Source organism: Scyliorhinus torazame, chromosome 29 (genome assembly GCF_047496885.1).
Source record: "Scyliorhinus torazame isolate Kashiwa2021f chromosome 29, sScyTor2.1, whole genome shotgun sequence".
NCBI lineage: Eukaryota > Metazoa > Chordata > Chondrichthyes > Carcharhiniformes > Scyliorhinidae > Scyliorhinus > Scyliorhinus torazame.
The window spans coordinates 5,760,920-5,785,038 of NC_092735.1; the positions used below are offsets into that span (position 1 = coordinate 5,760,920).

Here is a 24,119-nt window from a genome sequence, read left to right on the forward strand (position 1 = left end):
TTAAATTGGACCAGGCTAAGCCTGGCACACGATGAAGAGGAATTTACCCTACTTAGGGCATCAGCCCACAAACCCTCCTCAATCTCCTCCCCGAGCTCTTCTTCCCATTTTCCTTTCAGTTCTTCTACCAGCTCCTCCCCCTCTTCTCTCATCTCCCGGTATATTTCGGACACTTTGCCCTCCCCGACCCACACCCCCGAGAGCATTCTATCCTGGATCCCCTGTGTCGGGAGCAGCAGAAATTCCCTCACCTGTTGTCTCGTGAACGCCCTCACCTGCATATACCTAAAGATATTCCCCGGAATATAGGGTTAACGGTAGAGTTCTTGGCAATGTGGAGGAGCAGAGAGATCTTGGGGTCTATGTTCATACATCTTTGAAAGTTGCCACTCAAGTGGATAGAGCTGTGAAGAAGGCCTATGGTGTGCTAGCGTTCATTAACAGAGGGATTGAATTTAAGAGCCGTGAGGTGATGATGCAGCTGTACAAAACCTTGGTAAGGCCACATTTGGAGTAGTGTGTGCAGTTCTAGTCGCCTCATTTTAGGAAGGATGTGGAAGCTTTGGAAAAGGTGCAAAGGAGATTTACCAGGATGTTGCCTGGAATGGAGGGTAGGTCTTACGAGGAAAGGTTGAGGGTGCTAGGCCTTTTCTCATTAGAACGGAGAAGGATGAGGGGCGACTTGATAGAGGTTTATAAGATGATCAGGGGAATAGATAGAGTAGACAGTCAGAGACTTTTCCCCCGGGTGGAACAAACCATTACAAGGGGACATAAATTTAAGGTGAATGGTGGAAGATATAGGGGGGATGTCAGAGGTAGGTTCTTTACCCAGAGAGTAGTGGGGGCATGGAATGCACTGCCTGTGGAAGTAGTTAGAACATAGAACATAGAACGATACAGCGCAGTACAGGCCCTTCGGCCCACGATGTTGCACCGAAACAAAAGCCATCTAACCTACACTATGCCATTATCATCCATATGCTTATCCAATAAACTTTTAAATGCCCTCAATGTTGGCGAGTTCACTACTGTTGCCGGTAGGGCATTCCACGGCCTCACCACTCTTTGCGTAAAGAACCTACCTCTGACCTCTGTCCTATATCTATTACCCCTCAGTTTAAAGCTATGTCCCCTCGTGCCAGCCATTTCCACCCGCGGGAGAAGGCTCTCACTGTCCACCCTATCCAACCCCCTGATCATTTTGTATGCCTCTATTAAGTCTCCTCTTAACCTTCTTCTCTCCAACGAAAACAACCTCAAGTCCATCAGCCTTTCCTCATAAGATTTTCCCTCCATACCATCCTGGTAAATCTCCTCTGCACCCGCTCCAAAGCCTCCACGTCCTTCCTATAATGCGGTGACCAGAACTGTACGCAATACTCCAAATGCGGCCGTACCAGAGTCTTATACAGCTGCAACATGACCTCCTGACTCCGGAACTCAATCCCTCTACCAATAAAGGCCAACACTCCATAGGCCTTCTTCACAACCCTATCAACCTGGGTGGCAACTTTCAGGGATCTATGTACATGGACACCTAGATCCCTCTGCTCATCCACACTTCCAAGAACTTTACCATTAGCCAAATATTCCGCATTCCTGTTATTCCTTCCAAAGTGAATCACCTCACACTTCTCTACATTAAACTCCATTTGCCACCTCTCAGCCCAGCTCTGCAGCTTATCTATGTCCCTCTGTAACCTGCTACATCCTTTCTCACTGTCGACAACACCACCGACTTTAGTGTCGTCTGCAAATTTACTCATCCACCCTGCTGCACCTTCCTCTAGGTCATTGATAAAAATGACAAACAGCAACTGCCCCAGAACAGATCCTTGTGGTACGCCACTTGTAACTGAACTCCATTCTGAACATTTCCCATCAACCACCACCCTCTGTCTTCTTTCAGCTAGCCAATTTCTGATCCACATCTCTAAATCACCCTCAATCCCCAGCCTCCGTATTTTCTGCAATAGCCTACCGTGGGGAACCTTATCAAAAGCTTTACTGAAATCCATATACACCACATCAACTGCTCTACCCTCGTCTACCTGTTCAGTCACCTTCTCAAAGAACTCGATAAGGTTTGTGAGGCATGACCTACCCTTTACAAAGCCATGCTGACTATCCCTGATCATATTATTCCTATCTAGATGATTATATATCTTGTCTCTTATAATCCCCTCCAAGACTTTACCCACTACAGACGTGAGGCTCACCGGTCTATAGTTGCCGGGGTTGTCTCTGCTCCCCTTTTTGAACAAAGGGACCACATTTGCTATCCTCCAGTCCTCTGGTTGAGTCGGAAACATTAGGGACCTTCAAGCAGCTATTGGATAGGTACATGGATTACGGTAAAATGATATAGTGTAGATTTATTTGTTCTTAAGGGCAGCACGGTAGCATTGTGGATAGCACAATTGCTTCACAGCTCCAGGGTCCCAGGTTCGATTCCGGCTTGGGTCACTGTCTGTGCGGAGTCTGCACATCCTCCCCATGTGTGCGTGGGTTTCCTCCGGGTGCTCCGGTTTCCTCCCACAGTCCAAAGATGTGCAGGTTAGGTGAATTGGCCATGATAAATTGCCCTTAGTGTCCAAAATTGCCCTTAGTGTTGGGTGGAGGTGTTGACTTTGGGTAGGGTGCTCTTTCCAAGAGCTGGTGCAGATTCAATGGGCCTAATGGCCTCCTTCTGCACTGTAAATTCAATGATAATCTATGATTAATCTACGTCAAAGGTTCGGCACAACATAGTGGGCCGAAGGGCCTGTTCTGTGCTGTATTTTTCTATGTTCTATGTTCTAACTGTTTTAACTGTTAAATGGGGAGGTATTACTTTGTTGCCCATGTGATTGCTTCGGTGTTTAAATTTAAGTTTGTTTTAACATAAAAGATGCCAACTGGTCAGTGTTATCATTCCTGTGGTTTAGTCGTCTTCCCTCAGTCTTACAAATTGCAAATTGTTGGGATTCTCAAACCCTAACCCTAACACATTGATGCACAAGATACACTACCAGGCTTACAGTTGACAAAAAATCTGCTGTGTGTAAAATTGAAATCATATACTAAAACCGATACAGAATTTGTGCTTCACAATTGGGAGATTGTTTGCACCAAGACTAGCAGCAATTCTCAGGGATTGGAGCCCAGTCTGCGGATGCAGTTGAAGCATCACAATTACCCACTTCACCACTGGTGTAGGGAGGACACGACTTGTTGGAGAGCGAAGCCCAAGGGTGGGATCAGACTGGGTTGCCGTGTCCCCTGAACAGGACGAATGTCTAGACTCTGGCTCGGAGTCACGGTCCATGTGGAGTTTGCACATTCTCCCCGTGTTTGCATCGGTTTCGCCCCCACAACACAAAATGTGTAGATAGGTGGATTGGCCACGCTAAATTGTCCCTTAATTGGAAAAAATTAATTGGGCACTCTAAATTTTAAAAAAAGAGAGATAGAGAAGGCAGCATGTGGTGCAGTGGTTAGCACTGGGACTATGGCGCTGAGGACCCAGGTTTGAATCCCAGCCCTGGGTCACTGTCCATGTGCAGTTTGCACATTCTCCCCATGTCTGCGTGGGTTTCACCCCCACAACCCAAAGATGTGTTGGTTAGGTGGATTGGCCACGCTAAATTGCCCACTAATTGGAAAAAAAAATTGGGTACTCTGTTAGTGATGGATAGGTTCTTGATTAATAAGGAGATCAGGGGTTATGGGGAGAAGGCAGGAGAATGGGGGTGAGAAACATATCAGCCAGGATTGAATGGCGGAGCAGACTCGATGGGTCGAGGGGCCTAATTCTGCTCTTGGGTCTTATGGTCTTATACAGGAGGGGTGAGGAGTGACTGGAGGGTGTTTCCCAGCTCCAACAGCTCGCATTTACATAAGCACCCCAAGAAGCCTCAGAAGAGAGAGTCAAGAACTGACACGGAGCATCATACACCGATATTATTCATTGGAGCTAGAGATGGAGATCGCAACAGAAGTGGATCTGTACTTCAGGAAACATCTTTCCTCCAGGTGGGAGAAGAATATCGAAGACAGGGTGGGTAGTGTATTTTAAGTGACGAAAGGGGGACATGGGATTGATAGCGGTATGCTGGTTACAGAACTGCGGCTGTGTACTCACATATCCGTCTCTCTCGATGGTAGCACGGATCTGCTCGGAGCCTGGCGTTACAGTGAACTGCGACTTACACTTCAGACCGTGGTCGAGTGCTTGCTGTGCCACGGCAGCTGAACGGCCCATATCTTCATAGCTGCTGTTGGTACAGCTGCCAATCAGACCTGCCAACACAACAAAAAAACATTGTTCCAATCTGGCATCCAGTAAGGGTTATTGCATACAAGACGCTCTTCTTTTCTATCTTCACCAGAAAGGCAGGGAAGGAACCTGTGCTCCGTGGTTTCAGTGAATGCATCCAGTCAATGTAAAGAATGGGAAGCGCCGAGGTTTGATGGCTGGTTTATGCCAAGTCAACTGATCTCACCAGGGTGCTGCCAATGGGCTGGTGGACTCGGATTCCCGGTCTTGGTCACTATCCACTGACCAACAATTGCCCTCAAGCACCACCCCTACTGGCTGCCTAATTCAAAGCAAGGGCAGCACAGTGCCGCAGTGGTTAGCACTGCTGCCTCACGGCGCCGAGGACCCAGGTTCGATCCCGGCCCTGGGTCACTGTCCGTCTGAAGTTTGCACATTCTCCCAGTGTCTGCGTGGGTCTCACCCCCACAACCCAAAGATGTGCAGGGTAGGTGGATTGGCCGCGCTAAATTGTCCCTTAATAATTGGAAAAGAATTCAAAGCCAACATTTATTGCCCATCCCTAATTGCCCCCGAGAAGGTGGTGGTGATCTGCCTTTCTGCCGAGAGTGGCTTGCTCGACCAGTTCAGAGGGCCGTTTAGAGCCAGCTACATTACTGCGAGGTCCTGAATCACAAGAGGTCAAAACAGGCAAGGATGGCAGATTTCCATCTTGAAAGGACTTAAGTGAACCTGACGTTTTTCTTTTTACAAAAATCCAGTCATTTCAAGGTCACATTACTGATGAGCGCTTTTTATTTCATTAACTGAATTTATAATTCCCAGTTGCAATGGAGGGATTTGAACTCCTGTCTCAGGAATATTGGTGTAGGCCCTGGATTACTGATCCACCAACATAACCACTGTGCTAGCATTCCCACAAAGGGGAATGCCCATGTGCAGATCCCAGAGTCGATCTTGGCTGTGATACTGGAGTGTTGCAATAATCCATCAGCGCTCAACACGCTCACTCATGAGCAATGGAGCATCGGACATGACAGCGAGGAGTCAGCGGCTTTGCACGGAAGAGCAAGTAAAACAGCAAACTGTTCTCAGCTCTCGGTGACTCCACACTGTAACCAGCAGCACGGGGACACACAAGAGAGGCTTGGGAGAATCTGAAGCCACACAACCTTGTAATGTATATATGTGATTCCACCCACAACCCCCCTCAAAATAAATTTACTCAAAGTACTTAAAATGAAATATGCATCCAACAAATTTGTTCATTCTTCCGTTCTTAGCTTCATAATGTACAGCAGCAACACCGTCAACTACCTTGCAATTGCCCATTCTGTCCGCAAAAAGGAAAACAAATTCAACCCAGTCAATTACCCACACGACTACCCTCAATGGGCAGTAAAGTGACGGTTACTGTGCAGCACTTACTCAGCAATAACCTGCTCACGGACGCTCAGTTTGGATTCAGCCAGGGTCACTCATCTCCTGACCTCATTACAGCCTTGGTTCAAACATGGATAACAGAGCTGAACTGCAGAGCTCCACAGGGGCGGCACAATGGTTAGCACTGCTGCCTCACAGCACCAGGGACCCAGGTTCGATTCTGGTCCTGGATCACTGTCTGTGTGTGGAGTTTGCACGTTCTGACTTCGGTTGCGGCTATGCGGAGCTAAGTCGCACGTTCGGCAGCTCCCACTAAAAACGGACTTTTGGGCTCTTTTTCGGGGCCGTAACGGCGCTTGTTCGACGTTTCCCGGTGTGGGAAGGGGACAGCAACATTCCCCCGATAGTGTATGGATTGGACCAGGAGTGGGGCGATTAAAAACATGGCATTGAAGCAAAGAAAGGTGCGAGGGAGGAGGACCAAGGTGGTGGCGGGCGGAGACCAGGCAGCGTGGAGGCAGTGGGCGCAAGAGCAGCAGGAGCTTCTCCAGCGCTGTTTTAAGGAACTGAAAGCAGAGCTGCTGGAGCCAATGAAGGCTTCAATCGATAAGCTGCTGGAGACCCAGACGGCCCAAGGGGCGGCGATCCGGGAGGTCCGGCAGGTCTCGGAGAATGAGGACGAGATCCTGGGCCTGGCGGTGAAGGTGGAGGCGTCCACAAGAAATGGCAGGAGCGGTTCGAGGAGATGGAGAACCGGTGGAGACGGAAAAACCTGCGGATCCTGGGTCTCCCGGAGGGGCTTGAGGGATCGGACGTGGGGGCCTACGTGGTCACCGGGCTGAATTCGCTGATGGGAGCGGGGGCCTTTCAGGGGCCCTTGGAGCTAGAGGGGGCCCACCGAGTGCTGGCGAGGAGGCCCAAGCCCAGCGAGCCGCCACGGGCGGTGCTGATGCGGTTCCACCGGTTTGCTGATCAAGAGTGTGTGTTAAGGTGGACCAAGGAGGAGCGGAGCAGCAGGTGGGAGAACGCGGAGGTCCGGATCTACCAGGATTGGAGCGCGGAGGTGGCGAAGAAGAGGGCCGGTTACAACCGGGCGAAGGCGGTGCTGCACAGGAAAGGGGTGAAGTTCGGTATGCTGCCGCCGGCGCGTCTGTGGGTCACCTATAAGGACCGACACCATTATTTCGAGTCCCCGGAGGAGGCGTGGGCCTTTGGTCCGAAGAGATAGGAGAGGTGCTAAATGAATATTTTTCGTCAGTAGTCACACAGGAAAAAGACAATGTTGTCGAGGAGAATACAGAGATTCAGGCTACTGGACTAGAAGGGCTTGAGGTTCATAAGGAGGCGGTGGTAGCAATTCTGGAAAGTGTGAAAATAGATAAGTGCCCTGGGCCGGATGGGATTTATCCTAGGATTCTCTGGGAAGCTAGGGAGGAGATTGCTGAGCCTTTGGCTTTGATCTTTAAGTCATCTTTGTCCACAGGAATAGTGCCAGAAGACTGGAGGATAGCAAATGTTGTCCCCTTGTTCAAGAAGGGGAGTAAAGACAACCCCGGTAACTATAGACTAGTGAGCCTTACTTCTGTTGTGGGCAAAGTCTTGGAAAGGATATGAGATAGGATTCATAATCATCTGGAAAGGAATAATTTGATTCGAGATAGTCAACACGGTGTTGTGAAGGGTAGGTCGTGCCTCACAAACCTTATTGAGTTATTTGTGAAGGTGACCAAACAGGTGGATGAGGGTAAAGCAGTTGATGTGGTGTATATGGATTTTAGTAAAGCGTTTAATAAGGTTCCCCATGGTAGGCTACTGCAGAAAATAGAGGCATGGGATTCAGGGTGATTTAGCAGTTTGGATCAGAAATTGGCTAGCTGGAAGAAGACAAAGGGTGGTGGTTGATGGGAAATGTTCAGACTGGAGTCCAGTTACTAGTGGTGTTCCACAAGGATCTGTTTTGGGGCCACTGCTGTTTGTCATTTTTATAAATGACCTGGAGGAGGGCGTAGGAGGATGGGTGAGTAAATTTGCAGATGACACTAAAGTCGGTGGAGTTGTGGACAGTGCAGACGGATGTTACAAGTTACAGAGGGACATAGATAAGCTGCAGCGCTGGGCTGAGAGGTGGCAAATGGAGTTTAATGCAGAAAAGTGTGAGGTGATTCATTTTGGAAGGAATAACAGGAAGACAGAGTACTGGGCTAATGGTAAGATTCTTGGCAGTGTGGGTGAGCAGAGAGATCTCAGTGTCCATGTACATAGATCCCTGAAAGTTGCCACCCAGGTTGAGAGGGTTATTAAGAAGGCATACGGTGTGTTAGCTTTTATTGGTAGAGGGATTGAGTTTAGGAGCCATGTTGCAGCTATGAGGGGCATCTTGACAAATACATGAATAGGATGGGAGTAGAGGGATACGGACCCAGGAAGTGTAGAAGATTGTAGTTTAGTCGGGCAGCATGGTCGGCACGGGCTTGGAGGGCCGAAGGGCCTGTTCCTGTGCTGTACATTTCTTTGTTCTTTATACAACACTCTGGTGCGGCCGCATTTGGAGTATTGCGTGCAATTCTGGTCGCCGCATTATAGGAAGGATGTGGAAGCATTGGAAAGGGTGCAGAGGAGATTTACCAGAATGTTGCCTGGTATGGAGGGAAGATCTTATGAGGAAAGGCTGAGGGACTGGAGGCTGTTTTCGTTAGAGAGAAGAAGGTTAAGAGGTGACTTAATTGAGGCATACAAGATGATCAGAGGATTGGATTAGATGGACAGTGAGAGCCTTCTTCCTCGGATGGTGATGTCTAGCACGAGGGGACATAGCTTTAAATTGAGGGGAGATAGAGGAGGTCGGGGCGGGGGGCGCGGGCACGTGGCTGGCCTAGGAAGGGATATGGCTAGTCGGCGGGGGAGGGGGGCAGGTAGCCCCCTGATCCGGCTGATAACCTGGAATGTAAGGGGACTGAATGGGCCGGTCAAGCGGGCCCGGGTGTTCGCGCACCTGAAGGGGCTGAAGGCGGATGTGGCCATGCTTCAGGAGACGCACCTGAGGGTGGCGGATCAGGTAAGATTGAGAAAGGGATGGGTAGGGCAGGTGTTTCATTCGGGTTTGGATGCAAAAAAATCGGGTGGTGGCGATCTTGGTGGGGAAGAGAATGTCGTTTGAGGCGTCGAGCATTTTGGCAGACAATGGCGGTAGGTATGTGATGGTAAGTGGCAACCTGCAGGGGGAGCGGGTGGTGTTGGTCAATGTATACGCCCCGAATTGGGATGATGCGGGGTTCATGCGGCGTATGCTGGGCCGGATTCCGGACCTGGAGACAGGGGGCCTGATAATGGGGGGGGAGGGGATTTCAACACAGTGCTGGATCCGACATTGGATCGCTCTAGGTCTAGGATGGGCAGGAGGCCGGCGGCGGCCAAGGTGCTGAGGGGCTTCATGGACCAGATGGGAGGGGTCGACCCATGCAAGTTTTCGAGGCCGGGGGCCAGGGAATTTTCATTCTTCTCCCATGTCCACAAGGCCTACTCCTGGATTGACTATTTTGTCATGAGCAGGGCGCTGATTCCGAGGGTGGAGGATACGGAGTACTCGGCGATAGCCATTTCTGATCATGCTCTGCACTGGGTGGACCTCGAGTTGGGGGAGGAGAGGGACCAGCGCCCGCTGTGGCGCCTAGAGGTGGGGTTGCTGGCAGACGAGGTGGTGAGCGGGCAGGTCCGGGGGTGTATAGAGAGGTACCTGGAGGCTAATGACAATTTGGAGGTGCAAGTCGGGGTGGTCTGAGAGGTGCTGAAGGCGGTGGTCAGAGGAGAGCTGATCGCCATTAGGGCACACAAGGAGAGGGAGGAGAGGAGAGAGAGGGAGAGGTTGGTGGGGGAGATGGTGAGGGTGGACAGGAGGTACGCGGAGGCCCCGGAGGAGGGATTGCTTAAGGAGCGGCGCAGCCTCCAGGCTGAGTTCGATTTGTTGACCACCAGGAAGGCGGAGGCGCAGTGGAGGAAGGCGCAGGGGGCGGTATATGAATACAGAGAAAAGGCGAGCCGTATGCTGGCGCAACAGCTTCGGAAGCGAGAGGCAGCTAGGGAGATCGGGGGAGTTAGGGATGGAGGAGGGAGCACGGTGCGAAGTGCAGTGGGTATCAATGGGGTCTTCAGGGACTTCTACAAAGAACTGTACCGGTCTGAGCCCCCACTGGAAGAGGGAGGGATGGGTCGCTTCCTGGACCGGCTGAGGTTTCCGAGCGTGGAGGAGGGGCAGGTGGCGGGGTTGGGGGCGTCGGTTGGGTTGGAGGAGTTGGTCAAAGGGATAGGGAACATGCAGGCAGGGAAGACACCGGGGCCGGATGGGTTCCCGGTTGAATTTTACAAGAAGTATGCGGACCTGCTGGGCCCGCTGTTGGTAAGGACCTTCAACGAGGCAAGGGAAGGGGGGGGGCTCCGCCCCTGACGATGTCTAGAGCGCTGATTTCCCTGATCCTGAAGCGGGACAAGTATCCCCTACGGTGTGGGTCATATAGGCTGATCTCACTCTTAAATGTAGATGCAAAGTTGCTGGCAAAGATTTTGGCCATGAGGATAGAGGACTGTGTGCCGCAGGTCATACACGAGGATCAGACGGGGTTCGTGAAAGGGAGGCAGTTGAATACTAATGTACGGAGGCTCTTGAATGTTATAATGATGCCAGCGATGGAAGGGGAGGCGGAGATAGTGGCGGAGATGGATGCGGAGATAGTGGCGGCGATGGATGCGGAGAAAGCCTTTGATAGGGTGGAGTGGGGGTACCTGTGGGAGGTGTTGAAAAGGTTCGGGTTCGGGGAGGGGTTTGTCAGGTGGGTGAGGCTGCTATATGAGTACCCAGTGGCAAGTGTGGCAATGAACAGAAGGAGGTCAGAGTATTTCCGGCTACACCGGGGGACGAGGCAGGGGTGTCCCCTGTCCCCGCTGCTCTTTGCACTGGCGATTGAACCCCTGGCCATGGCGTTGAGGGAGTCGAGGAACTGGAGGGGGCTGGTGCGGGGTGGGGAGGAGCATCGGGTGTCGCTCTATGCGGACGATTTGCTGCTATATGTGGCGGACCCGGTAGGGAGAATGCCGGAGGTGATGAGGATCCTTAGGGAGTTTGGGGATTTCTCCGGGTACAAGCTGAATATGGGGAAGAGCGAGTTGTTCGTAGTGCACCCGGGGGACCAGGAGAGGGGGATTGGTGAGCTCCCGCTAAAAAGGGCGGAGGAGTTTCAGGTACCTGGGGGTCCAGGTGGCTAGGAGCTGGGGGGCCCTGCATAGGCTTAACTTCACGAGGCTGGTGGAGCAGATGGAGGCGTTTAAGACGTGGGTCGTGCTGCCACTCTCCCTGGCGGGTAGGGTGCAGTCAGTTAAAATGACGGTGCTCCCGAGGTTTTTGTTCCTGTTCCAATGCCTCCCAATCCTGATCCCTAGGCCCTTCTTCAGGTGGGTTAACAGGAGCGTTATGGGGTTTGTGTGGGCGCAGAAGACCCAGAGGGTGAGAAGGGTGTTCCTGGAGCAGTGCAGGGATGGGGTGGGGGGTGGGGTTTGGCGCTGCCTAACCTCTGTGGGTATTATTGGGCCGCCAACATGGCGATGGTTCGTAAGTGGGTGATGGAGGGGATGAGGCGGCATGGAAGAGGCTGGAGATGGCGTCCTATGTAGCCACGAGCCTGGAGGCGCTGGTGACGGCGCCGCTTCCTCCAACGAGGTATACCACGAGCCCGGTGGTGGCGGCTACCCTCAAAATTTGGGGACAATGGAGATGTCACAGAGGGGAGGCAGGGGCCTCGGTGTGGTCCCCGATTTGGGGGAAACCACCGGTTTGTCCCGGGGAGGATGGACGGAGGGTTTCTGAGCTGGCACAGGGTAGGTATTAGAAGGATGGGGGACCTGTTTGTGGACGGGAAGTTTGCGAGCCTGGGTGAGCTGGAGGAGACGTTTGGGCTCCCCCCCGGGGAACACCTTCAGATATATGCAGGTAAGGTAAGATATTCCCGTACCAGCCTCCCCGAACAGGCGCCGGAATGTGGTGACTAGGGGCTTTTCACAGTAACTTCATTGAAGCCTACTTGTGACAATAAGCGATTTTCATTTCATTTCATTTCAAGGGCGTTTGTTCGGCGGCAAGTGGTGGAGTTCCCACTGTTGCCGCCACGAAGGGTCCAGGACAGGGTGCTGTCGGGGGTGTGGGTTGGAGAGGGGAGGATCTCGGCAATGTATCAGGTGATGCAGGAGGAGGAGGAGGCCTCGGTGGAGGAGCTAAAGGGTAAGTGGGAGGAGGAGTTGGGTGAGGAGATTGACGAGGGGATGTGGGCGGATGCCCTGGGGAGGGTGAACTCTTCCTCCTCTTGCGTGAGGCTCAGCCTCATACAATTTAAGGTGCTGCATAAGGCTCACATGACCGGGGCAAGGATAAGCCAGTTTTTTGGGGGCGAGGACAGGTGTGTTAGGTGCTCAGGGAGCCCAGCAAATCACACCCACATGTTCTGGGCTTGCCCAGCGCTGGAGGACTTTTGGAAGGGCGTAGCGAGGACGGTGTCGAGGGTGGTATGTTGGTTCCAGGGTCAAGCTGGTTTAGCTCACTGGGCTAAATCGCTGGCTTTTAAAGCAGACGAAGGCAGGCCAGCAGCACGGTTCAATTCCCGTACCAGCCTCCCCGAACAGGCGCCGGAATGTGGCGACTAGGGGCTCTTCACAGTAACTTAGTAACACAGTAACACAGAAGCCTACTCGTGACAATAAGCGATTTTCATTTTTCATTTCATTTTCAAGCCGGGCTGTGGGCTCGCAATATTTGGGGTCATGATGTGGAGATGCCGGCGTTGGACTGGGGTGAGCACAATACGAAGTCTTACAACACCAGGTTAAAGTCCAACAGGTTTGTTTCGATGTCACTAGCTTTCGGAGCGCTGCTCCTTCCTCAGGTGAATGCAGAGGTCTGTTCCAGAAACACATATAGACAAATTCAAAGATGCCAAACAATGCTAGGAATGCGAGCATTAGCAGGTGATTAAGTCTTTACAGATCCAGAGATGGGGTAACCCCAGGTTAAAGAGGTGTGAATTGCAATATTTGGGGTGGCAGAGGAGCCAGGAGTGCAGGAGGCGAAAGAGGCCGGAATTCTGGCCCTTTGCGTCCCTGGTAGCCCGGCGGAGGGTTCTTCTTCAGTGGAAAGATGCGAGGCCCCCAAGCGTGGAATCCTGGATCAGCGATATGGCAGGGTTTATTAAATTGGAGAGGGTGAAATTTGCCTTAAGGGGATCGGTGCAAGGGTTCTTCAGGCGGTGGCAACCGTTCCTAGACTTCCTGGCAGAACGGTAGACATTGGTCAATGGCAGCAGCAGCCTGGGGTGGGGGGGTTCGTTTTTCCTCAGTGGGTGTGTATATTTGCCTTTGTGTTGATGAAGGCGGTTATTATTTATGTATATGGGGGGGGGGGGGGGGGGGGGGGGTTGTTCTTTTCTTTCTGTATTTTGTTGTTGATATTTTGTGAAACTTTGAATAAAAATTATTTTTTTTAAAAAAAGAAGAGTTTGCACGTTCTCCCAGAGTCTGCGTGGGTTTCCTCCGGGTGCTTCCGGTTTCCTCCCACAGTCCAAAGATGTGCCGGCTAGGTGGATTCGCCACGCTAAATTGCCCTTTAGTATCGAGGGTTGTGCAGGTTGTGTGGGGCAACGGGGTGGGAATGGGCCTAGATGGGGTGCCATTTCGGAGGGTTAGTGTAGACTCGATGGGCCCAATGGCCTCCTTTTGCACTGTTGGGATACTAGGAAAGTTTATCGAGCTCCTCAAAATGAAAGTTTCAGTCACTTACCAACTCGGATGTCAAGAGGCCAACCGTTCTTCTCTGCTACTGCTCCAACCTCCGACACAGGGTGGGCAAGGTCAGGGGTAAATGGTCCATTGATGTGTGGTTTAAGCTAAAACAGAAAACACATTCCAGTAATGAAGAGAGCCAAGTATAGGGGCACAGTTAATTTTGCTCAAAGCTCGCTCCCCTAACACGCCAAATACAATAATAATCTTTATTGTCACAAGTAGGCTTACATTAACACTGCAATGAAGTTACTGTGAAAAGCCCCTAGTCGCCACTTTCCGGCGCCTGTTCGGGTACACAAGAGGGAGAATTCAGAATGTCCAATTCACCTAACAGCACGTCTTTCGGGACTTGTGGGAGGAAACCGGAGCACTCGGAGGAAACCCACGCAGACATTAAGGGGCAATTTATCATGGCCAATTCACCTAACCTGCACATCTTTGGACTGTGGGAGGAAACCGGAGCACCCGGAGGAAACCCACGCACACACGGGGAGAACGTACAGACTCCACACAGTGACCCAAGCCAGGAATCGAACCTGGGACTCTGGCACTGTGAAGCCACAGTGCTATCCACTGTGCTACTGTGCCGCCCCTCGTATAATAAACCACCTCAATTTTTTTTTGTCTCCGTTTACTCCAAACCTGCCACTGTCTGGGTAAAGAGGCACATCTTAGATTTGTCCCGAGTTGTCAGGCTGTGACTCGTGGGTAGCACTCTCCCACCTGAGTCACAAGGTTTTGGGTTCACGTCCCGCTCTGGGACTCCACCACAAAAATCAAGGCCGACATTCGGGAGCATTACCCAGGGTGCCCTGCAATGTCGGAGCTGCCGGAAATAAATGAAAGTCTTTCTTTTGCCAGCTTTACTTTTCTCACACGAGCCCTGGTCTTATTTTCCATGCATACTTTGAAGTAATCTTTTTTATGTCCTTATTCTTTCACGGGGTGGGGGTGTCGCTGGCAAGGCCATCACTCATTGCTCACCCCCAATTGCCCTTGAACAGAATGGCTTGGTAGGCCATTTCAGAGGGGCAATTAAGACTCAGCCACATTACTGTGGGTCTGTAAGCTGGGTCAGGTCAGATTTATTCATTAATGCAATGGTGGGATGAGAGCCCACATCCTCGGAGGTCTGGGCCTCTGGATTACCAGTGACTTCACCACTACACCATTGCCTCCCTCTGGCTTCCCTTCATCGATAACCATGGAAGCCTCTGCACATTGCTAATTTGGCTCAGATGGCAGGACCCCTGCTTGGAGATCACAAGATTGTGGGTACAAGTCTCACTTTAAAACTTGGGGACTGAATTATCACCCGGGCTGAGGGAATGCTGCACTGACAGAGATGCCATCCTTGCAGATGTGAAATTCTGACTTGTACCAGGTCAATGTGAGCTATCCCTCAGCATTGCTAAAAAAAACATCCTTGCAGCCAACAAGTTTCCTTTCTGAGGGGACTTTTTGGGAGCCAGAACACACACTTGTCATACAATCGCGACAGAACACCTGCAGTGCAGAAGGAGACCCATTGAGCCTGCACCGACCATCCGAAAGAGCACCCTACCTAGGGCCACTCCCCAGGCCTAACTCCGCAACCCCACCTAATCATCACATCCCTGGACACTAAGGGCAATTTATCATGGCCAACCCAACCAACCAGCCCATCTTTGGACTGTGGGAGGAAACCGGAGCACCCGGAGGAAACCCACGCAGACACGGGGAGGATGTGCAAACTCCCACAGACAGTGGCCCAAGCGGGAATCGAACCTGGGACCCTGGAGCTGTGAAGGTAGCAGTGCTAACCACTGTGTCACCATGCAACTTTCTAGAGGAACTGTAGAGTGTTATTAACAATTCATATAAAACGTGTTGCAGGTTGAATGGAGCATTTTGTGACCTTTCCCACAAAATAGACAATGTCAGCTGGCACTACCGAGCCTAAGTGAGTATTATTGGGCTGCTAATATTTCAATGGCGAGTAAGTGGATGGGAGAGGAGGAGGGAGCGGCGTGGAAGAGATTAGAGAGGGCGTCCGTAAGGGGGACTAGCCTACAGGCTATGGTGACAGCCCCATTGCCGTTCTCACCGAGAAACTACACCACAAGCCCGGTGGTGGTGGCTACACTGAAGATTTGGGGACAGTGGAGACGGCATAGGGGAAAGACTGGAGCCTTGGGGGGGTCCCCGATAAGAAACAACCATAGGTTTGCCCCGGGGGGAATGGATGGGGGATATGGAATGTGGCAAAGAGCAGGAATAACGCAACTGAAAGATCTGTTTGTGGATGGGAAGTTCGCGAGTCTGGGAGCGCTGACCGAGAAATATGGGTTGCCCCAAGGGAATGCATTCAGGTATATGCAACTGAGGGCTTTTGAGAGGCAACAGGTGAGGGAATTCCCGCAGCTCCCGACACAAGAGGTGCAGGACAGAGTGATCTCAAAGACATGGGTGGGGGATGGTAAGGTGTCAGATATATATAGGGAAATGAGAGACGAAGGGGAGACTATGGTAGATGAACTAAAAGGGAAATGGGAAGAAGAGCTGGGGGAGGAGATCGAGGAGGGGCTGTGGGCAGATGCCCTAAGCAGGGCAAACGCGTCGTCCTCGTGTGTCAGGCTAAGCCTGATTCAGTTTAAGGTATTACACAGGGCGCATATGACTGGAGCACGGCTCAGTAAATTTTTTGGGGTGGAGGATAGGTGTGCGAGGTGCTCGAGAAGCCCAGCGAATCATACCCATATGTTTTGGTCATGCCCGGCACTACAGGGGTTTTGGATGGGGGTGACAAAGGTGCTTTCAAAAGTAGTAGGGGGTCCGGGTCGAACCAAGCTGGGGGTTGGCGATATGTGGGGTTGCACAAGAGCCGGGAGTGCAGGAGGCGAGAGAGGCCGATGTTTTGGCCTTTGCGTCCCTAGTAGCCCGGCGTAGGATATTGCTAATGTGGAAAGAAGCCAAGCCCCCAGGGGTGGAGACTGAACAGGTAGACGAGGGTAGAGCAGTTGATGTGGTGTATATGGATTTCAGCAAAGCGTTTGATAAGGTTCCCCACGGTAGGCTATTGCAAAAAATACGGAGGCTGGGGATTGAGGGTGATTTAGAGATGTGGATCAGAAATTGGCTAGCTGAAAGACAGAGGGTGGTGGTTGATGGGAAATGTTCAGAATGGAGTACAGTCACAAGTGGAGTACCACAAGGATCTGTTCTGGGGCCGTTGCTGTTTGTCATTTTTATCAATGACCTAGAGGAAGGTGCAGAAGGGTGGGTGAGTAAATTTGCAGACGATACTAAAGTCGGTGGTGTTGTCGATAGTGTGGAAGGATGTAGCAGGTTACAGAGGGATATAGATAAGCTGCAGAGCTGGGCTGAGAGGTGGCAAATGGAGTTTAATATAGAGAAGTGTGAGGTGATTCACTTTGGAAGGAATAACAGGAATGCGGAATATTTGGCTAATGGTAAAGTTCTTGGAAGTGTGGATGAGCAGAGGGATCTAGGTGTCCATGTACATAGATCCCTGAAAGTTGCCACCCAGGTTGATAGGGTTGTGAAGAAGGCCTATGGAGTGTTGGCCTTTATTAGTAGAGGGATTGAGTTCCGGAGTCGGGAGGTCATGTTGCAGCTGTACAGAACTCTGGTACGGCCGCATTTGGAGTATTGCGTACAGTCTGGTCACCGCATTATAGGAAGGACGTGGAGGCTTTGGAGCGGGTGCAGAGGAGATTTACCAGGATGTTGCCTGGTATGGAGGGAAAATCTTATGAGGAAAGGCTGATGGACTTGAGGTTGTTTTCGTTGGAGAGAAGGTTAAGAGGAGACTTAATAGAGGCATACAAAATGATCAGGGGGTTGGATAGGGTGGACAGTGAGAGCCTTCTCCCGCGGATGGATATGGCTGGCACGAGGGGACATAACTTTAAACTGAGGGGTAGTAGATATAGGACAGAGGTCAGAGGTAGGTTCTTTACGCAAAGAGTAGTGAGGCCGTGGAATGCCCTACCTGCTACAGTAGTGAACTCGCCAACATTGAGGGCATTTAAAAGTTTATTGGATAAACATATGGAAGATAATGGCATAGTGTAGGTTAGATGGCTTTTGTTTCGGTGCAACATCGTGGGCCGAAGGGCCTGTACTGCGCTGTATTGTTCTATGTTCTATGTTCTATGAGACCTGGATAAATGACATGGCAGGGTTTATAAAGCTAGAGCGGATTAAGTTCGTTCTAAGGGGGTCGGCTCAAGGGTTCACCAGGCGGTGGCAACCGTTCGTCGAATACCTCGCAGAAAGATAGATGGAATGGAAAAAAGAAGGCAGCAGCAGCAGCCCAGGATCGGGGGGGGGGGGGGGAGGAGGAACCAGAAGGACTCTCAGGGTTGTTAATATATACTGTATAATATGTATAGGTCGTTGCTACAGATAATTATATATTGGACTGTTAAATTATATTTTTGGAGAGTGTTCCTTGTGATAAGGCAGTTGCCAATTAGGGTTAGTTTTCATTTTTGTTATTTATTATTTATTCATTTTCTGTTTATAAAATAGGTCATTGTTATTTGTGTTGTTATAATATTGTGTAAAGGATGCACAATGTACTGTGTTGGTTGACCAAAAATTTTCAATCAAATATTTAAAAAAAATAAAAAATAGTCAATGTCTTAAATAGATGTGGTACAGGAATTGGAGGGCATTTTTTGGTACCCAGCACTCTGTCCTTTTGCTATACTTGGGAGAAATCTAGGGCATATTTTTGAAGGCATCATCAATTCTTAACACTAATACAGACTATTTGATATATATGCAACTAAGGGATAGAATTATCGTGGAACCCATGGTACTTAGAATGATTATTGAGGAAGGGCATTTTTAAATAGTTAAACCACTCACTCGTTTAATTACCCCTGAAAATAATCTCACCTGATAAAGGAATATAGAGTCAAGCCAGAGAGCCTCGATGATTGAAGGCTCAACCGCAGTCAGAGAACATCACAGCTGACACCAATCCTGTCCTCACATGAACGTCACTGGACAATGATTAACAGCAGCGACCGTATCCCTCCTTGCAAAAGGGTCAGTGAGGGCGGGAGGGAGAGTAACCAGCCTACCGACTGCCGCCCAGGCTGAGAATCCGACCTGGGACTCTTGCTATTCTGCATGCTTCAATTCCACCCTGACCACCTTAGTATCCCGCTAAATAAAAATGCTGGAAGTGCAGAGATGTGGCAAGATCAGAAAGGGAGGAAAGCTGCAACAAACGAGTCTCCACCCAAACGGTTACGCCATCTTTCCAGGTGGAGGTGGACCAGCGCATTTCCAGATCTGGTTTTGGGCTTCTGCTGTCATATTCTGCTATCAAACGCAGATGGCTGGGTCCAACGTTAAGAAAACTGGAGCTCAAAGCCATGGAATTAAGTGGCCAGAAAATAATACTGTGACTCTCGCCCTTGACAACAAACTGCTGGATTTCAAAGAGGAGCAGGGAACAGGGCAGTCTGAAACGCTATTAAATGAGGCTGCTTGCTGGAGGGCGAATGCCTCCACTTCGTGTGCGAGGTTGGGGCTGATAAATCTGAAGGTGGTGTATGGAGCACACCTTACAATGGCGAGGATGAGCCGGCTCTTTGAGGGGGTAGAAGACGTGCGTGAACGTTGCGGGGGTCCCGCAAACCACGTTCATATGTTTTGGTCCTGACCAAAGCTGGAGGATTACTGGAAGGAGATTTTTAGGGTAATCTCTAAAGTGGTGCACGTGAATCTGGACCCAGACCCCCGGGAGGCCATATTCGGGGTGTCGGACCAGCCAGGGTTGGAAACGGGTGCGGAGGCAGATGTTGTAGCCTTCGCCTCGTTGATCGCCCGAAGGCGGATCCTGTTAGCGTGGGGATCAACCTCTCCACCCTGTGCTCTGGCGTAGGGACCTGCTGGAATTCTTGACGCTTGAAAAGGTCAAATTTGAACTGAGGGGAAGGATGGAGGGGTTGCACACTTCATGGGCGTTATTCATTATGCACTTTCAAGAATTGGATCACATCGGGGATTGGGGGCTGGGAGGGTTGAGGGGAGGGGGGCTGTGTGTGTTTATGGTGACTACGGGTGATTCCTGATTCCTTTTAATTATTTGTTTATGTTAACATGCGGGCTGCTGCTTGGGGGTTTGGTGGGAGGATGGATCATGGTTATTGAGATGGGGATTGACATTGCATTTGTTACTGATTATTGTTGGGTGTAAATTTGGGAGAAAATGTGAAAAATGAGAATCAAAAAATATTTTTTTTTAAATGAGGCTGCTTGCAGCTTGCTGGAACAGTGTTATACGTTGGGAGCTTCTGTAGGATTGGTGTGCACTGGGCTGATTGAGAATACAGACATTGTTCTGTGGAGCTGGGAACAGCAATCCACCCCCTCCTGCTCAGAAGACAAGCAGGGAGCAACAAACAACCAATATCTGTGCTCCCAAATCATGAAAATTAAATCCCAAGTAGATTTTTGTTTGGGCTAAATCAAAGTTACACAGCCTGAAATTAACTTTAGCTCATTGAAGAGAGGCCAGTACAATTGTAATTACAGAGTACCCAATTCATTCTTCCAATTAAGGGGCAATTTATCGTGGCCAATCCACCACCTACCCTGCGCATCTTTGGGTTGTGGAGGTGAAACCCACGCAAACACAGGGAGAACGTGCAAACTCCACATGCACAGTGACCCAGAGCCGGGATCGAACCCGGGACCTCGGCGCCTTGAGGCAGCAGTGCTAACCACTGCGCCGCCGTGCTGCCCCCACGGACTCCATTTCTGAAGGCTGTATCTGGTTCCGGAGTCTAGCTCCAAGGCTGTCAGTGGTCCTCCACCACCTCACTCCGACCAAAAGACAGATCTACTGTTGTACAGTGCCACTCACAACCCAGTGCCCTCTCAGAACGTTATACATACAATGGAGCAGTTTTAAAGTCATTGTTGGAATATAATGAAGAAATCGGAATCCCTCACACCAGCCGATGTAGTGTGTGTCAGTAGCTTCACTTGACATCCAAGCATTAGCTGCAGGTGTCACTAAAAAACCATCAGAAAGCAGCAGTTTTATTTTTACCCCGGTGTAGATGGGTGGAGGCCGAATACAGAGCCTGGAACATACGAGGAGGAGAAGGCCATTTTCCCCCATCTGTTCCATCTTCTACCTCAACTCCACTTTCCCACACTGTATGTGTTTCCTCCGGGTGCTCCGGTTTTCTCCCACAATCCAAAGATGTGCAGGTTAGGAGGATCGGCCGTGATCAATGCACGGAGATCGGGCGGGCGGGGGAGTGGGCCTAGGTAGAGTGTCTCTTTCAGAGGGTGGGTCCAGACTTGATGGGACAAATGGCCTCCTTCTGCACTGTAGCGATTCTATAGATTCTACCGTACTACTCAAAAACCTATCGACCGCAGTCTCGAAAATACTCGGCATCCAAGCTCTCTGGGGTAGAGAATTCTAATGATTCACCAGTCTTTTAAATGAAGAAATGTATCCTTTGCTCCAAGATCGCGACCCTTTCTCTACGTCCCCTGTCAGGGGGAGCATTCTTCCAGCACCAACCCTGCCAGGCTCCTCAAGTATTTTGCATTTCAAGTGGATCGCCTCTCATCCTTTTTCGTGAATTTAGGGTACCCAATTATGTTTTTCCAATTAAGGGGCAATTCAGCGTGGCCAATACACCTGCCCTGCACATATTTTGGGTTGTGGGGACGAAACCCATGCAGACACCTCTCATTCTTCTAAACACCAGCGAATGCAAGTCGCGTCTGCTCAATCTCTCGTCAAGCCAATCCATCCCAGAAAACATCCACCCCATCCCAGGAATCAATCTAATTAACATTTTGCCGCATTCCTTCTAGGGCAACTGTGGCCTTTCTTAGGTGTCATATGAGGTTTAACTCTGACTCAGCCTTGCCCCTCGCCTGTGGTGCGGTGACCCTCAGGTTAAATCACCACCAGTCAGCTCGCCCCCTCAAAGGGGAAAGCAGCCCAAGCCTTAATCTGGGATTAAGCTGGACACCAAGGAAAATTCCTTGGACACCAAGGAAAATTTATCATGGCCAATCCACCTAAACTGCACATCTTTGGCCGTGGGAGGAAACCGGAGCACCCGGAGGAAACCCACGCAGACACTGGGAGAACGTGCAGACTCCACACAGACAGTGACCCAAGACCGGGAATTCGAACCCGGGTCCCTGGCGCTGCGAGGCAGCAGTGCTAACCCACTGTGCTACAAGTGCGTTTTAAAAATAAATTTAGAGTACCCAATAATATTCTTCCAATTAAGGGGCAATTTAGCGTGGCCAATCCACCTAACCTGCACATCTTTGGGATGTGGGGATGAGACCCACGCAGACACGGGGAGAATGTGCAAACTCCACACGGACAGTGAACCGGGGCCGGGATCGAACCCGTGTCCTCAGTGCCGTGAGGCAGCAGTGCTAACCACTGCGCCGCCGTGCCACTCTGCCACCCCACAATGTCATGAAACAGTAGGCGGAGTAGCCATTGCACCATATCGTTGAGAGAGAGACAATGTGTGGAGGCCTCGGCTCAGCGAGCGGCAAGTGGAAAGTTTGCGGGGTGAAGCCCCACTCCAGAGACTTCACAATCTAGGCCTGATGTACTACAGTGCAGTACCGAGCACTGCATCGGCAGAGGAGCTATCCCTTTAATGACATGCTAGCCCTCTTTGGCGGATCTAAAAGAGTCCATGATTTCATCGCCCGGTGTACAAGCATCCCTCAACCGACATCACTGAGAAAGATTACCCAGTCGTTTATCTCGCTGCTGGCAGCTTGCTGCCTGCATTACAAAATGACTCACTTCAAAATGCGGAGATGCATTTTGGGACACCTCGACGTGGTTATGTAAACAAGTTGCAGGACACCAGTTGCAAAATAGTACGAGACTTTGGCTGGACATTATTACCAGAAGCTGACGAGTTGTCCTTACCTCACTGAGGTTAATTTCAATCAGCTGATCATATTCACAGCCCTCGTCAGGAACCAGCAGGTCTTGGAACTCATCGGCAACAGCAGCGATGTCTGAAAATTGTGAACAGAAGAATGTAAGAGCCAGGCGTTGGCAATTCAGGCCCTCGAACCCGCTCCCCCATTCTGCAGCCTTTCAAACTCTGCTCAGTTGTAACCCTCCATCTCTCGGAGAACGGCATTCAACTGGTACAATGCATGGATCTATCCCGCAGGATAATCACTGGACAGAAACTTTCTAATATCAGTACCTTTTCCTACAAGGAATAAAAGCTAAATGCCAGACAAATGTGGCAGCATCAGTCAAGACATAGAGTTTTAACATTTTGAACCTATTCCCTACATGGATTGCAGAGGTTCAGGAAGACTTGAAATTAAGGGCATTAGAATTGAAAATGAAAAATCGCTTATTGTCACAAGTAGGCTTCAAATGAAGTTACTGTGAAAAGCCCCTAGTCGCCACATTCCGGCGCCTGTTCGGGGAGGCTGTTAGGGGAATAATAGAGATGGGCAATAAATAGCGGCCTTGCCAGTGGCCCAGAGCCGGGATCGAACCCGGGACCTCAACTGCATTTGATTTTTGAAACAGTTAGTGGTTCCAGCAATGATTCACTCCCCCCCCCCTCCCCCAGATGTAAGGATTGCTTCCCACGTCCTTCAGTCACTTCCTTACCCATACGTCCTGGAGTCCCACACCTTGGAGTTTAAACTAATAGCTTTTCGCACAGAACTTTGTGTCAAATGCCAGTGGAAGTGATGTTAAATTGAAATGAAGTTACTTATTCGTGTTGGACCCACCTTTTCTGCCAGTTTTGTCCATGTATGCCTTCATCCTGGGATTGTAGGGGAAAATTGAAGTGGTTGCACCAATCTCAGCCCCCATGTTACAGATCGTACCCATGCCTGGAAAGGGAAAGAGGTTCAAACTGGACATTTCTGCTTTTGCTCAGTTAACACTGACTTGTAAATAAAACACAGCAGTGATAAATGTAGGAATTTCAGATACATATTGTATTATATGTATCTGGTCCAGTAAGTATAAATGGTTAAAAGTGTGTATATATCTGGGGCAGTAATCCTTTTTTTTTTTTTTAAATCCTGGCTGCAGAAGTGGTCATCAAGACACCGTAAAAATGTGATCATCCTCATTTCAAACCATGCCGAGTAAAAGGACAAGCCTAATGGGCTTTTGTTCTGATTTCTGAGACATTGGGCATGATTCAGTGGACATGAAACAAAGTCCGCTTTTGGGTGCGTTTGGTGGGTGTTTCTCAGTGGCTGCAGCGCTGGGATTCATCCCATTATTCACCGGCACTTGGCTGGTGTTTTGGGCCTTGGAGAGTTTCTCCCCTCCGAGGCCACACTTCAGTGGATTTCCTGCCCTGGCGAATTGAGCATGGTGCCCTCCACCCCCCCAAACTCTGGGCCTGGTGCCAGGCTGGCACCACCAAGGTGCCCAAGTGCCAGGGTGGTATCCCTCCCTGTTCCCAGCCACCCGGGTGTCTCTAGTGGCCTGCAAGACCCCCGAGGTGCCATCACTCCTGGTCCATGTTTGTGGAAACTAACACTAAACGATGCCTGGTCAAGAAGCTCAACACCATCCAGGACAAAGCAGCTCCGCTTGATTGCTCCCCTTCCACAAACATTCCCTTAGCTCTGA

The 24,119-nt window shown here is 50.4% G+C and overlaps 1 protein-coding gene across 2 annotated transcripts in view; it reads right to left on the reverse strand.

Annotated features, from left to right (window-relative positions):
* aco2 (aconitase 2, mitochondrial) overlaps positions 1–24,119 on the reverse strand; it is a 99,684-nt gene that overhangs the window by 23,991 nt on the left and 51,574 nt on the right. For both annotated transcript variants that reach the window (XM_072491989.1, XM_072491988.1), the window contains exons 7-10: positions 23,258–23,362; positions 22,422–22,513; positions 13,458–13,563; positions 4,127–4,284 (exon numbers count right to left, since the gene is read on the reverse strand). In XM_072491989.1, the coding sequence (XP_072348090.1) occupies positions 4,127–4,284; positions 13,458–13,563; positions 22,422–22,513; positions 23,258–23,362 (461 nt within the window). The remainder of the gene's footprint in view (positions 1–4,126; positions 4,285–13,457; positions 13,564–22,421; positions 22,514–23,257; positions 23,363–24,119) is intronic.